The sequence below is a fragment of the Urocitellus parryii genome, chromosome 11, assembly GCF_045843805.1.
Source record: "Urocitellus parryii isolate mUroPar1 chromosome 11, mUroPar1.hap1, whole genome shotgun sequence".
NCBI lineage: Eukaryota > Metazoa > Chordata > Mammalia > Rodentia > Sciuridae > Urocitellus > Urocitellus parryii.
The window spans coordinates 12,062,586-12,077,879 of NC_135541.1; the positions used below are offsets into that span (position 1 = coordinate 12,062,586).

The following is a 15,294-nucleotide window of genomic DNA, read 5'->3' on the forward strand; positions in this document are numbered from 1 at the left end:
GAGGTGTTCAGGACTAAGCAGCCTCCCAGGATCAGGCAGTTAAGACATGGCAACAGCTCGGGGCAGGCTGGCCGGCAGCTTGCAGGCTGGGGGACGCCGGCACCGAGAGCCCACGCGTGGACTGCCACAGCTGTTTTCTAGAATGGGAAACGAGGCTCTGGAAACAGGAGGACTCGAGCAGGCTCACAGGCCGCCTGACCTTACGTCTGCACACTCGCCCGCACACTCGGGCACGGAGGTCAAAATACTGGCAGTCAATGTGCCCCTCGAGGTCCTTGGTGCAGATCTCTGAGCCCCAGTGGGCTTGGGTCTGAGCACTCCCGGTGACAGAAGTGGTCTTGGTCCTCCATCCTGTGTTTGGAACAAGGAAGGGTCTCAGCGGATAGATACTTTAATTAATTAGAAGCTGGTGGAGAAAAGGCGGGAAGGTGGGTGGGTGGCTGGTGGCGGGCCTGGAAGGCTGGCCAGAGGGCAGCCAGGCTCCACGCAGAGCTGGGCTTCAGCCAGACCTGATGGTGGGAAGAGGCGTGAGGGCCAGTCCAGGCGGAGATGCTGGAGGCCAGAGTTGGGTTGGGAGGCTGGGCTCCCCGGGAAGGTCGTTGCTGATTCTATGTGGGAACCAGAGAGGGGGGGGGGATAGATAGACAGACAGACAGATAGATAGATGGGGACAGACAGACACATGTGGGATAGTGACTTCTGATATTTCTCTCCACCTAGTTCAAATGGAACAACTCAATGAGCCCAGGAATAAAATCGCAGCCCCCTGCCCCTCCCCACAAGGGCGGAGGGATTTGAAGTCTTCACTAGGGGTTAACGGTGGCATCAGCACCGTCAGTACTGGCCCTCTCTGGACGGCTGGGCATTGGGATAATTGGTTCTGGCTTCCCTCCCTTGTTTGCCTGTGTGGAGCTACTGTCCTTGCCCCAAGCCCCCGGGGAAGGGGAATTCAGGATGCCTGGGCTCAGATCTTCTCTACTTCCTAACTGGAACCTTGAGCAACTCACAGAAGATCTCTGAAACACGTTATCCTGAGTGTAAATGGGGCCTACCCACCACACTAACTTCACTCCCAGGGTCAAGGTGAGCATTCCCCCCTGTCAGGGCACGTGAGAGCTTGCAAAATCCCCTGGCAATTGGTAAAAACTCAACAGATGCCAGGTTATTGTTATTGAGAGCGAATAACTGCAGGTGGTTGGGCTGACGATTGTGTCCATCCATTCATTGGGCAGATATTTATTGAGAACCTACTATGTGCCACAACAGACAGAACCTGCCTGCAGGCAGTCTGTGCACTTGGTCCATACTTTCTCCGAGAGCAGCTTCTAGCAGGACTTGGCAACCTCCCTGGACCCCAGTTTCTCCATCTCTGCAATGAGGACCTTCACTTGTCCTTGATGTCCTGCCAGGTGTGAAGCTCTGGGCAGAGGCTTCCTAAGGCTCAGCTGTCCCATTGAGGCCCCAGCTGTCTCCAGAGAAGAAACTCGCCAGGACTAGAAGTAATCAAGCAAAGTCTGATCCTTTTTGTTGTTGTTTTGGTGCCAGGGATTGAACCAGGGGTACTTAACCACTGAGCTACATCCCCAGCCCTTTTTCTTATTTTTATTCAGAGACAGGGGCTCGCTGAGTTGCTTAGGGCCTCGCTGAGTTGCCGAGGCTGGCTTTGAACTCATGATCCTCTTGCCTCAGCCTCCTGAGCTGCTGGGACCACAGGTGTGTGCCACTGTACCCGGCATCACTGATCATTCTTAAAAGTCCCTCTCTGCAAGGTTAAGGAAGTCTGAGATTGGATTGTTCTGTAACTGAAATGAATGACAAGAGCTGGAGCTTCTGCAAAGGTTTCAAGTTCAACATAATAACAATGTAGCCACAAGGTGGCATCACCACCTCGGCCCAATCCTTACAAAAATGATTTTCTAAAATTATAGCAAAGTATAAACCATAGATAACTAATACCCAGGTATCTATCGCCCAGAATGAACTCATATTAAAATGATCATCATGTTGGGTGTGGTGGTGCTTGCCTGTAGTTCTAGCTACTCCAGAGGCTGAGGCAGGAGGATCACAAGCTGGAGGCTAGCCTCAGTAACATAGCGAGGCCCTAAGCAATTTAGTGAGACTGTGTCTTAAATAAATGAATAAATAAATAAAAGGGTTGGGGATGGAACTCAGTGGTACAGCACCCCTGAGTTCAACCCTCAGTATCCATCAAGCAATAATAAATAAAATGATCATTGTGTTTTCTTTACCAAAAAAAAAGATATAGCACATTATAGAAAAATCTAAAACAAAGGATACATTCTTTCCCACCATATACTGATTTTTACAAAGCTAAAAATTGTTCGGCACCTCTTCTGCTCCAGAGGTTTAAATATTCACCCTATTTGCATCTTTGGTATCCTAATATCAGAAAAGCAGAGAATTTAAGAGGCTTCAGCAACCTCACAGAGTAAGTAGCAGAACCATGACTAGGAACCCATTTCACAGGCTCTGAAATCTATTCTACGGAGTGTCCGATGAGATAGCGGTCCCTGACATCAGGACTCCTTTGGCTAGAGTAGATACCACAGGGATGGACGCTTTCCTACTACATAGCTGGGGACCCCCGAGGCCAACGGCACCATCACGTTGACAGATTACACCAGTGCCATTGAATCTCCTCAATGACCCTGGGTGGCAGATACTGAATTGTTATGCAGTGATCCAAGGAGGCAGAGTGGCCCTAGGACCTCAGAGTTGCTAAGCAGTGGATCTAGGATCTCAAGGCAGCTTCCTGAGCCTGGGTCCAGCTCTTGTGTTAGTACATTCTGTTCCCCGGAGACGTGTAGTGCGGTGTAGAGGCCGAGGACAGGCCTCCTCCACCGCTGCCTAGATTCACCTGTGGGCAGGCCTGGGGCTTAGGGGTGGGTGGTGGCCTCGCTGCAGGGTCTGAAGTTTTTGTTAGAAGGTACCTTCACCACCGTAGCGGGCTCCCTCTGTCCTAAACCTACAGCAGATCTGAGTTTCAGTTTCTACTTGATTGGTTGCTGCTCGGGACCTTGGGAGGAGCCCTTGACTTCTCTGAGCCCCACTTAAATACATTCTTCTCGCCTTTATTTTGGGGGTAGGAATATTAAGAATAGGAATAATATAAGGAACATAAGGAACACAGCAGGGCCTTATATATGGGAAATATTACTTTTTTTTTTTTTTTTTTTGGTACCGGGGATTGAACTCAGGGGCACTCAGCCACTGAACCATATCCGCAGCCCTATTTTGTATTTTGTTTAGAGACGCAGCTCCCTTTTGCAGAGGCTGGCTTTGAACTGGCAATCCTCCTGCCTTAGCCTCCCGAGCGCTGGGATTACACTCGTGCGCCACCACGCCCGGCTTATTTTTCTTTTTCTGAAAAAGATGCTCCAGATCCTCTTTATACTGCTGTGCCTTTTCCTTTTGTCTATAGCAATGATCACCTTATGATCACTCTGTATGTTTATTGTTTATTCCACTGTAAGGTAAGTTCCACGGAGGCGGGATCTTTGTTTTGGTCACTGCAGTGTCCTGAGTAGTCACAGCAGTGTCTGATGCCTACTATGTTCTGAAGAAGTTGTTTGTCAAATGAGAATGGAATCTGCAATATCAATCTGCACAGCAGCCTTAGGTAACGGAGGGTCACAGCCAGGGGGCGCCACACCCCTCTGCCTACCGCCCTGGAGGATTCCCACCTCGGTTCGCTCGCTGTTATACTGGGGACGCCAACAGGTCAGGGACTTCCTCCCTGGTGCGGTGTTGGTTCTTGCTCAAAAGACCAGAGGAGTCAGCTCACTGCTCAAGCTAAAGGGGAAAGATGCGGGGAATTATTAGCCCATTTTGTAGGTTCAGCAATCGAGGCCCAGAGGGGCGACAAAGACACTTGCCCAGTATTCCGCAGCTGGTTCCCCTCGAAAGCGCGGCGACCCTCGCCGGGAGGGACCAGAGCTTACTGTGGAGGGATCCCTGGGTACCGGCAGGTCACAGCCCTCTTCTTTGAGTTCCGCCTGCGCCATCACCACGTGTGGGCTGGGGAGGGGGGGTGCTGGGGTGCGGGGACTGCCATCTCCCTGGAGGCGACTCGGTGCGGCTCGGGCGCTCGGAGCGTGCCTCCACCGCCTGGGGTACGGGGACCCTCTGCGGCGAGGCTGGGGCCCGTCTCCCCGCCCACCGCGGGGCGGGGCGCACGCTCGGCGGCCCCGGGACCGCGCGCTCCCGAAGCAGCCCCGGCTCCTCGCCGCGCCTCCCGTGCTCCCGAGTCCCCGGCCCACGGCCGCGTCTCCTCCAGCCCCGCGGGCCTGCGGCAATCGCCGGCAGCCGAGCGCCCCAGGTACGGAGCGCGGGCGGGCAGGGGCGGAGCGCGGCGCTGCCCTCTGCCGCCCGCGGGGCCTGCCCGGCACGGCCCGGGGCCTCCCGCGTGCCGCAGGGCTGCCTCTGCGTCGGCGGGAGAGAGACCTGTCTTCCCTGCTGGGCTTTGCTACAGTCCCTTGGCCACCAAACCGCGACCCCAAGCGCGACGGCCTCGATCTAGCGTTCCAACACGCCCACCCTCGCAGGGCAGCCTGCGCCGCCGGACAGCGCCCTCGGCCCCGGGTCCCGCCTTCCTGGTGCCCCCGCCCCGACCCTAGGCCCGCCCCCTCAGGGGACTGTCCCACTCGGGGGAGCCCAGCCGACCTCCGCCTAACTTTCCGCGGCTCCCTTCAGGGGGACTCGCTCATCAGGTGCCCCTCCCCAAACTTCCTGCCCGTGGCCTCGAGGGGTCCCTGCCGCATCCCGGGGCGCGGGAGATCTAACCCCAGTGCCTCCACTTCTGGTCGCTGCCCCTTGACTTAGCGCCCCGCCCCTCTCTTGTCGCCTACCCTTCTGGGGACGGTGTTGCTCTTCTCCTTCTCGCGGACAACAACCTCGGCTCCTCCAGGCTGCTCACCGTCTCCCCGCCCATCCTATCACGTCTCTGTACGCATCCCCAGCCTCCATGGTCCCAGATCCAGGCCCTGCCAACAACAGCACCCCGGCCTGGGGCCCCGGACCCCCGGCGGCCCCCGGGGGCAGCGGCTGGGTGGCGGCCGTGCTGTGTGTGGTCATAGCGCTGACCGCGGCGGCCAACTCGCTGCTCATCGCGCTCATCTGCACGCAGCCAGCGCTGCGCAACACGTCCAACTTCTTCTTGGTGTCGCTCTTCACGTCGGACCTGATGGTGGGGCTGGTGGTGATGCCACCGGCCATGCTGAACGCGCTGTACGGACGCTGGGTGCTGGCGCGTGGCCTCTGCCTGCTCTGGGGGGCTTTCGACGTGATGTGCTGCAGCGCCTCCATCCTTAACCTCTGCCTCATCAGCCTGGACCGCTACCTGCTCATCCTGTCGCCGCTGCGCTACAAGCTGCGCATGACGCCCCCGCGCGCCCTGGCGCTGGTCCTGGGCGCCTGGAGCCTGGCTGCGCTCGCCTCCTTCCTGCCTCTGCTGCTGGGCTGGCACGAGCTGGGCCACGTGCGGGCACCTGCTCCCGGCCAGTGCCAACTGCTGGCCAGTCTGCCCTTCGTCCTCGTGGCGTCAGGCCTCACCTTCTTTCTGCCCTCTGGTGCCATCTGCTTCACCTATTGCAGGATCCTCCTGGCTGCCCGCAGGCAGGCCGTGCAGGTGGCCTCGCTCACCACTGGCATGGCCAGCCAGGCCTTGGAGACACTGCAGGTACTGGGGATGCTCCCGGAGATCTGGGCTTGTGGGATGGACAGGAATGAGTGGCCCTTGTGGCCCACCACTTAGTAGAGACTTGCTGATGACCTCCTCTGGGCCTTCCTGGTGCCCACCTTTCCTCTCAGCTCAGGACAGTGCCATTTTGGGATGCAGGGCAGGCAGCTGACTGTGTGCAGGGAATCTAGGGTGGCCACCCTCCCCCCACCTGCTCCTCCCTCCTCTTCCTCATCATGGCACCATGGTGGTCTCATGTCGGAAACTCCGGGAGAATCTCTCTCTCGCACTCATGCCATTCTTGATCCAGGCCCATTGGTTCTGCTTCCTGAATAGGTGCTGTCTCCACTGGCACCTCCCGAATCCAAGCCACATTGCTTCTCACCTGGGAGCCTTGGGAGGCCTCTGCTGGCTGCCTGCTTCCAGGGCAGGTGAGCGGCTACCTCCTCTGCTCAGGAGCCAGAGCAACTTACAAAGGAAGTAACCAGTTGCTCCCCTGCTCAAACCCCCACTGCACTCAAGATATCCCAGGATGTGCCTCAGGAAGTGGACCTGCGGCCTTCCTCCCTGTCTCCCCTCTGCCTCTCTCTTAGGCTGCACCCAGCAACCTTGGCGCCCTCATGCAGCCCTTAGCAGGCACCAGGCTCCCATCTGTGCTCATGTCTTTGCACTTGCTGCCCCCTCCGCCTGGCATGCTCTTCCCTGGGCCTGCTCCTGTCTGACCCTTTCCAGCTCACCTGTTCCCAGAATGGTCTTGACCGTCCTGTCTGCAGAGCCATCACCCTGCCCCATCTGTTCTCCATCAAACCCCAGCTTACTCGTGGTCTGGGTCATCCTGGCTTCAATATTAGCCCTGTGGGGGGTTGCATGGATCTAGCTCAGTTTTGGTCCCCAGTGCGCATAATAGGTGCTCAATAACTGCTTGTGAATGGGGAAGGCACTCAGCTCCACGCTCTGTGAGCCCTACAAGTGGCCTGACTGCTCACATTGTGCCCAAGCCCTGTGGTTCGTCTTGAGAGGTGGGGTGTAGGCTGATGAGGCCTGAGCCTCCAAGACGTGGGTCACTAAGTCTAAGGCCCTGGGGGACGTAGCAGCTGGGCTGCCCAGGGTCATCTTGGCTTGGGGCCTGACTGTGGAGTCAAGGGCTCGCAGCCTCCTGGTGGCCTCCCAGAGCAGCTACTCTGTGGCACTCAGCAGTGAGGCTCAGAGCTGGACCCGGCCCTCCACCTTATGTTAATAAAGATTTGCTTTCTTCTCTGGGGCCCACAGATGGCTCAACTGATCAGGCCTTCCCAACTGGGTGCAGTGTCCCCTCCTAAGTCCTTTGGTTTTTTTGTCACTTGACTTGAGGATGAAAGGTGAGAACGCAGGTTTCTCTCCTGTGGGAACTTTCTCTGTTAAAAGGAAGGTAACTCTGGAAGGAAGTGGACAGTTGGCAGCCCTTGCCCTAGGTAGAGGGGGCTCACAGGCGGCATCCACTGACTACCTAGAAGCAGCTCTACCTTCACAGCCTGTCCAGGCTCTGAGCGGGTCTTTCCTCTCTCCTGCTGCCCACCAGGGCGGGGCCCCTTCACTGACGCCCGGGGTTATTGGCAGTCATCTCCAAACGGACTCCCCAGTTCTGACCTTGCTCCCTTTCAACCTTATATAGTAGCTGAGTGATCCCTGTCCCTTCAAGTCATTTGTCTGCTCTGGTTACCTTGCATCTCATGTCCCCAGACCCTCTGTTCCTCATCTGGCTTTCCTCTCCTTTCACCAGCCAATTTGTTCTTTGAGCCACCCTGCTCTCCTGCTGTTCCTCGAACACACGGAGCCCATTCTGTCTCAGGACCTTTGCACTTGCTGTCCCCTCTGAGTATTCTTCCTTCACACCTACTTAGGTTTTCCCATTTCTTCCTTCTGGCCTCCATTCACTTCCTTCCCTAATCTGTCTCTCAAGGGTACTAACTTGCAGCCAGACGTGGTGGGGCACACCTGTAATCCCAGCAACTCAGGAGGCTAAAGCAGGAGGATTGCAAGTTTAAGGCCAACCTCAGCAACTTAGTGAGACACAGTCTCAAAAAATAAGTAAATAAATAAAAAAGGACTGGGGGTGTAACTTAGAGGTAAAGCACCCCTGGGTTCAATTCTCCCTCCTCCAGCACCTGCCCTGGGGCCTCTCCAGTCCTAATTTCCCAAGCGATTTCTCTTGGCAGCATCAAGGATAACCTGAAATATTTTATACTCACCATTTATTTGTTGATTACTTACTTCCTCCAGGAGGATGAAGTGAGCGTGGGGACTGGTCTTTTTGTTTACTGTGTGTTTCTAGCACCTCACACGGCGCCCAGCACGTCCTGGGTGCTCAGCACGTGTTCACAGGGGGATGGAGTGAGCACAGCACCCCGGGGAGCTGGGCTCCAGGCTGCCCACGTCGCTGCCTAGTCTCTCTCTGGGCAAGATCCTAAGTCGCTTTTTTTTTTTTTTTTTGATACTGTGGATTGATTGAACACAGGGGCGCTTTACCACTGAGCTACACCCCCAGCTCTTTTTATTTTTTAATTTTGAGACAGGGTCTCACTGAGTTGCTGAGGCTGGCCTTAAAATTGTGATCCTCCTGCCTCAGCCTCCTGAGTGCTGGGATTACAGGTGTGTACCACCACCCATAATAATAAGCCTAGTTATAAGCTTTTTATCATGTGAATTCATTTCTTTGATAGCATGTATTGAGTACCTACTGTGTACAGGAGCTGCTGTGGGCTGCAGATGTGGTGTGAGCAGGACTGGCGAGGCCCTGCCCTCTTGGAATCTGGGTTCTGGCTGGAGAGAGAGAGATTTGGAGAGGCAGACGCTGATCATGAAGCGCTCTCAGGAGGGCGGTGGAGCCTAGGGAAGGGGCGCCTCTCAGCCAATGTTCTGCATCTACTCACTGTGTGTGTGTTGGGAAACTACAGAGGTCACAGCGAGCCTTAAAACCAGGGGCCATGCCCTGGGCACTGGGGCCAGCACCCTACCTCCAGGGCAGAATGACCCACAGCCCTTGAGCTGTGCACCCCCCCATCCTCAGCGAGCCCTGTGTAACCATCGTCTTCATCTCTGGAAATGGCCTGCTTTGGGGGAATTTGTGTCTGGGCTGCTGCTCTATCCTGACCCCTGTGTGGTGACTCTTTTCCTCCTCCAGGGCCGCCTGTCGCAGAGGCCAGCAGTGTCCAGCCTGGACACGGGGCCTCTCTCCGTGCCAGGACCTTAAGGCACCTCAGGGACCCTGTCCTCTGGCGCTCCGCCCACTCTGCCTTTGCCCCCCCCCCCAGCCTCTAGTTTCTCCACAGAGGGGACAAGCCGAGCACAGGTCTTCGAAGTCCCCCCCCCCCCGGGGGGTTGAGAACCTTCTAGCTGGTCAGTGTCGGTGTCCCCCCCACATACGCCTGTGTGTGCCATGGGCTTTCAGAAGCCTCTGGTTGGTCCAGTGGCTTCCCAGGCCTTCCTGGCAGCCCAGGGCCGGGGAGAGAGGCCCTGCTGAGAGCTGGGCTGCGGGGGATGGGCTGGGGTGTGGGGCTCAGATGCTGCGGGGCAGGGGTGGTGCCAGCGAGTGTGTGCACGTGAGTGTGCATGTGTGAGAGGTGGGTGCCCGGGTAGGAGTGGTGCTCAGCCTTGGGCCATTCTGGAGGCGGAGGGCATGGCCAGGCAGCCTTGGGCAGCACCCAGGCAGTGTAGGTGCTCAGCCTGGTAGAGAGGAACAGGAGGGAGCCCACTGGGAGTTCCCTGCAGCCTCCCCCTCCTTTCCCACCCAAGCCTCCTTTCTCTGCACCCCCTCACCCAACTGTGCCTGTGCTGTCTCAGTGATCCATCTCCCTCCACCTCTGTCCTTCCTCCTCCTCCTCCTCCTCCCCCCAGGAGGAGGCTGTGATCACAGGAATATCTGCGTGGGGGAGGAGGGGGTCGAGCTGGGAGAGGCTGGCTCAGGGGCTGTGTGCGGCTGCTCCAAGCCAGGCAGCTGGTGTAGGCAGGGCCCTGGCAGGAGCCTGGTGTCTGTCCTGTCTCTGCCATCACAGCTGGATGACCTTGGAGAAGTCACTTCACCACCCCGTACCCCCCTGGGACTAACAAAACTTATCCTATGGCCCAGGGCTGAGCTCAGTAGCCTAGACTGTGTGAGGCTTCAGGTTCAATCCCCAGCACTGAAAAAAATCCCGTCTTCCTATCGATGCCACTAGGTCAATGTCGCCATGAGGACCCGCTAAGCTGGACACTGACAATCAACAGCAGTAATGACAGCTGACACTTACATGACCCTATGTGCCAGGAGCTGTCCTGATCACTTTTGTGTATTATCTCACTTAATCCCTAATCCAGTCCTATGAGGTCGACGGTCTTATAATTGCCATTTTACAGAAGAGGAAACACAGGCACAGAGAGGTGGAGGAACTTGCCGGAGTCACTCAGCTGGGTAGTCACACCAGAACCGGCACAGGAAGGCGGGCTCCAGAGCCTGTCTGTGGCCTTCGAACTGAGACCAGATGAGGGTACAAGGTGGGAAGGCACAAGGGAATACATAAGTCCACTCTGTTTGATTGTTTTGCAGTGTTGGGGACCCAACCCAGAGACTGGCCCTTGCCAAACATGTGCCCTACCACCGAGCTGCACCCCTGCTTCAAGTAAAAACTCAACCATGAAGTAAAAGATCCCCCAGATCCTTCCCTTCCATCCCCAGGGGCACTCCGTCTTTTGGGCATGTCCTCCGGGTCCTCATTCCGTGTTTACATCTCTGTACACTAGCCAAGGAGTCTTGGTGTTTTGGGGAGTGGGCACTGTGGCACAGGCTTGTAATCCCAGCAACTTGGGAGTCTGAGGCAGGAGGATGGCATGTTCAAGTCAGTCTGGGCAACTTAGTGAGACCCTGTCTCCAAAAAGGAAAAGGTCTCAGTGGTAAAGTGCCCCCGGATTTCATCCCCAGGGCCAGCACCCCCAAGGCCCTGCCTGCCTCCGTCCAGCGCTGCCCTCCAAGACAATGTGTCCTTGACATCCGCAAAGCCAAGTTTCCGTCTTTGTACAAACACACAGAGGGACGGAGTTACGGTGTGCTTTCTCTCCCCGCCGCCCCTCGGCTCCCTTCCAGAAGGAGAACCCCTGGTCCTGGGGAAGAGCGGGGCGCGGGCTGTGGCCGGGTTTCAGCACCTCGGACAAGGTTCCGCCTCTGGAAAGGGGCGGGCGCAGGGGGAAGGAGCTCTGCGGAGAGGGGTAGGGGGACGAGGCAGTGACACATCTTGGCTTTGCCGCCTCCGCCCCCTTCCCATCTGCCAGGGTTGCCTGGGAATCTGGCTCCCTCCTGCCTCTTTCTGATCTTCCCATCTCCCCACAACCAGCCCACCACTGGCTGTCGCAGGAACAAGCGGGTTCTCAGTGCAATTTAGGAAACGCTGGCCGCTCCCCGGTTTCAAAGCCCAAGTGTGCTCCGCGGTGGCCCCGGCGACCATTCTGTAAATGGTGCACGCTGGCACATCCTTAAATTGGAAAGATAGGTGGGTCTCACTTCGTGAAAATCTTCTATAGGAAAAGCCAGGTTGGTCACAGCACATGGTCTACAGGGGGCTTCCCTCCCCAGCTTTCTGGACTGTAGAGGCCGCACCATGGAGGCTAGAGCCTTCCAAGTGCCTCTGAACCTTCTGGAAGTGTGGGACTTGTGTGTGTGTGTGTGTGTGTGTGTACAAATTGATGAGCTTTTTTATTTTCTGGGGAGAGGTTTTTGTAGATTAATTAGATTTTTATTTGTTTGGGTGCAGGGCATGGAACCCAGGGCCTTGCCATGCTCAACCGGTGCTCTACCCCTGAGCTACGCCCACAGCCCTTTTAATCTATGTTGTGACAAGGTCTCACTGTATTGCCAAGTCCCCAAACTTGTGATCCTCCTGCCTCTGCCTCCCGAGGAGCTGGGATTACAGGCGTGAGCCACCACACTCAGCTTACTTCCAAGTTCTACTCAATGACATGAGCACTCACCCAAGCTCTAACTTTGGAATTATCTTTGTAAGAAATGAAGGTGGAGGCTGGGGTCGTGGCTCAGAGGTAGAGCGCTTGCCTAGCATGCGTGAGGCCCTGGGTTCGATCCTCAGCACCACATAAAGTAAAATAAAGGCATTGTGTCCACCTAGAACTAAAAAAAATAAATACTAAAAACAGAAATGAAGGTGGGACAAAGTTAATCTATGAGAGAGAAGGAAAAGAAAATAGCTTTTATTGAGCTCCTACTGTGTACCTGGCAACTATCTGGCCCAGGAGGTGGGTACTACCATTTCCATATTATGAATGATGGGGGGATTAGATGTTTCTTAAGTGTACTCATTCCATTCCTGTCTAACAATTCAGAATTTTCTCACTTCGTGTTCCTGGTAGGGCTGGCTCCCTCTGATCCAAACCCATTCTGTATAGAGCACTGCCAGAATAATCACATGAAAGTTTCATTTATAGCGCCTGAGTTCCCTACTGAGAATAGTGAAATGCCTTATGCTTCTGTATTTGCCCACTGACTCGGCCCTAACTAACTAACTAAATATGTGTGGCTTAAAACCTTCCCATGCAGCCAGGCATGGTAGCATCTGCCTCTAATCCCAGGGACTTGGGAGGCTGAGGCAGGAGGATCACAATTTGGAGGCCAGCCTCAGCAACTTATCAAGACCCTCTCTCAAAATAAAAAATATAAAGGGCAGGGGATGCAGCTCGGTGGTTCAATTCCTAGCTTCAATCCTTAGTACTGCAAACAAAACAACCACCCAACCACAAAACAAAAAAAGAAAAACAACCAACCAACCAAGTCCCCCGAGTCCCCCCAGGCCTATTTGTAGTAGAAGCACATTTTTAGGACATCAGTGTTTAATATGCCGAATGCACGTGGAAAAGTCAAGGCAACTTAAATGCCCTTGAGAGAAAATGGAATTTAGACCCTTCCCCATCTCCACACCACCTAGACCAGCCCTCTTTAGAGAAAGGAGATTAGGATGCCTGGGGACAGGAAAACACCCTCAACTAGTCACTTCAGCTTCTTAAAATTTCATGAAGTTAAAAAGGAGAACTTCTGGGCTATGGCACCAGCCCTGCAGAGCCATCTGAGCTTTGGGGTCTGCTGGTTTCCTGAAGTTCTAACGGCCCCCAGCCTGGTCCTCCTTCTGGTGGCTGCTGGGGAACAGCTTCTCCCCCCACTTTCTTAAGTACCAGGGATTGAACTCAGGGGCGCTCAACCCCTGAGCCCCACCCCCAGCCTATTTTGTACTTTATTTAGAGGCAGGGACTCACTGAGTGGCTTAGGGCCTCATCATTGCTGAGGCTGGCTTTGAACTTGTGATCCTCCTGCCTCCGCCTCCTGAGCCGCTGGGATGACAGGTGTGCACCACCGCGCCCGGCTGCTCTCCTGCTCCTGATGTCTGCTGTTGAGACGGGAGATGCCTGCCGGTCCTGGCATAAGTGACTTGTAGGATTCCAAGGTCACTAGCATCCCTAGCAATCTATAAAAGATTCAACGGCGATCGTCTGCTTTGTGCACAGGTTCTCCAAAAACTACAACAAACGCTTCTGTTTTACAGAGCACGAGAGTCATCACACAGGCACACGCATGGTTCCCAAATAGGAAGAGACTCCGTACGCTAAGGCGGTGCCTGGCGGCTGCACACACTCCTTCCCTCTTCCTTCAAGTACTGTTCAAATGTATTCGATTCTTGAGCTGCAAAAGGCTCTGGAAAGTTCTGTGTGCTGAAGGTTGACTTGGGGGGATGACTTTGTCCCACGGCGCTGCCTGGAGCTCCTTTGTGGAACTCAGGGTCAAGGTCAGGGTCAAGGTCAGGGCTCGTCCAGGTCGGTGCCTGGCTCAGTTTGAAACGTGGGTGTCAAGGTCTGGTCTAGGACTGAGGTCAGTACTTAGCATTTTGCCCAGATCAGGCTGGGTCGGGTGCCGTGGTCAGCGTGCAGTTTGGAGTCGGGGTCAGGCCTCAGTCTGGGGCCGCAGCTGGGCCGGTCCAGGGTGAGGACTCGGTTAGCTGCTGCCTCTGGAGTTCAGCCTGCAGTTGGGGTTGAGGTTCAGTCGATGGCCAGGAGCAGGACCAAACTGGGCTCTTGCTCACCTGACTGCTGTGACCTTCCTTGGCACAGGTGCCCAGGACCCCACGGACAGGCGGGGAGTCGGCGGACAGCAGGCGTCTGGCCACCAAGCACAGCAGGAAGGCCTTGAAGGCCAGCCTGACGCTGGGCATCCTGCTGGGCCTGTTCTTCGTAACGTGGCTGCCCTTCTTCGTGGCCAACGTGGCCCAGGTAAGGCCGTGGCAGGGGGTGGGGCAAGGGGGAGGGTGGGCACCTCCCACGGTGTTGGCCGAATCTGGGCTGGTACCAGGATCCGGTTCCTGCTCTGGGCGGAGGGTGACCCACCTGTGTCCCCAGGCTGTGTGCGACTGCATTTCCCCGGGCCTCTTCGATGTCCTCACGTGGCTGGGGTACTGCAACAGCACCATGAACCCCATCATCTACCCACTCTTCATGCGGGACTTCAAGCGGGCCCTGGCCAGGCTCCTGCCCTGCCCCCACTGTCCTCAGCAGCGCCGGGCCAGCCTGGCGTCCCCCTCCATGCGCACCTCTCACAGTGGCGCCCGGCCGGGCCTCAGCCTGCAGCAGGTGCTGCCGCTGCCGCTGCCCCCGGACTCGGGCTCCGACTCGGACTCGGGCTCCAGAGGCTCCTCGGGCCTCCAGCTCACGGCCCAGCTACTGCTGCCCGGCGAGGCCACCCGGGACCCTGCGCTGCCCGCCAGGGCCCAGATGGTCAACTTTGACATCGATCCCGCGGACAGGGAGCCGCGTCTGCACCCGCTGGGTACCCCCACGAGCTGACCGAGTTTGGAGCCGGCCGGCGGGGAGATGGGTCCGACGGGCCGGGTCCCCAAGGTCTCGGGCCAACTCCTGCCCGATGCCCGGAAGCCACAGGTCTACAGGGAGCCCCTGAGCTCCAGGCCACCAGAGCTGGCTGGGATGTCGGTGTCTGCAAGATCGTCCCTTCCTGAGTGTGACCCGGGGCTCGTGGGGGATGGCTGGAGGACGCCGGGAGTCGGGAGCAGGACTTCTCGGTTCAGAGGAGGATGAGAAACATTCCTGGCTCCTCAACGCCTGGTCAGCATTCTCATGGCCTTTGGGAGTCTGCTCAGAAGGCCCATCTCGGCCCACCCCAGACCGCCGAGTCAGAGTGTGTGTTAAGAGGCCCAGGTTGGCCACGGGCCCCTGTGGCTGGAGGGGGCTGGCAGAGGGGATCTTTAACCCCGAGAATGCCGTGCAGGACACCGGTGGGACCTGCCATTCCCCCGGACGTGTGTGGCAGCACAGGAAAGCCCCTGGCCTTCCCAGGCGCAGGCTGCTGGACCTGAGCCTTTGTTTTTCTGCTTCTCCCTCGGGGGCCTGGCACGGGCCGCTTGGCCTTGGAGAGCCCCGGTTTTCCCCTGTGTAAAGTGGGGACCGACCCTCGGGTCATTGTGAGCATGAGCATGATTCGTACTACGTTTCCAGCCTCAGCAGGGGTCCGCAGATGGTCTACCCTGTTGGTACCACCCTGGCCACCCAGCCCAGGGGTCCTGGCTTTGGCCCGAAAGGGT

At 56.7% G+C, this 15,294-nt stretch overlaps 1 protein-coding gene across 1 annotated transcript; it reads left to right on the forward strand.

Annotated features, from left to right (window-relative positions):
• The first annotated feature begins 4,984 nt into the window (after positions 1 to 4,984).
• On the forward strand, positions 4,985 to 14,542 carry Htr6 (5-hydroxytryptamine receptor 6). The gene is made up of 3 exons (XM_026400859.2): positions 4,985 to 5,698; positions 13,814 to 13,972; positions 14,099 to 14,542. The coding sequence occupies exons 1-3, from the start codon at positions 4,985 to 4,987 to the stop codon at positions 14,540 to 14,542; spliced, it is 1,317 nt and encodes a 438-aa protein (XP_026256644.2).
• The last annotated feature ends 752 nt before the right edge of the window (positions 14,543 to 15,294 follow it).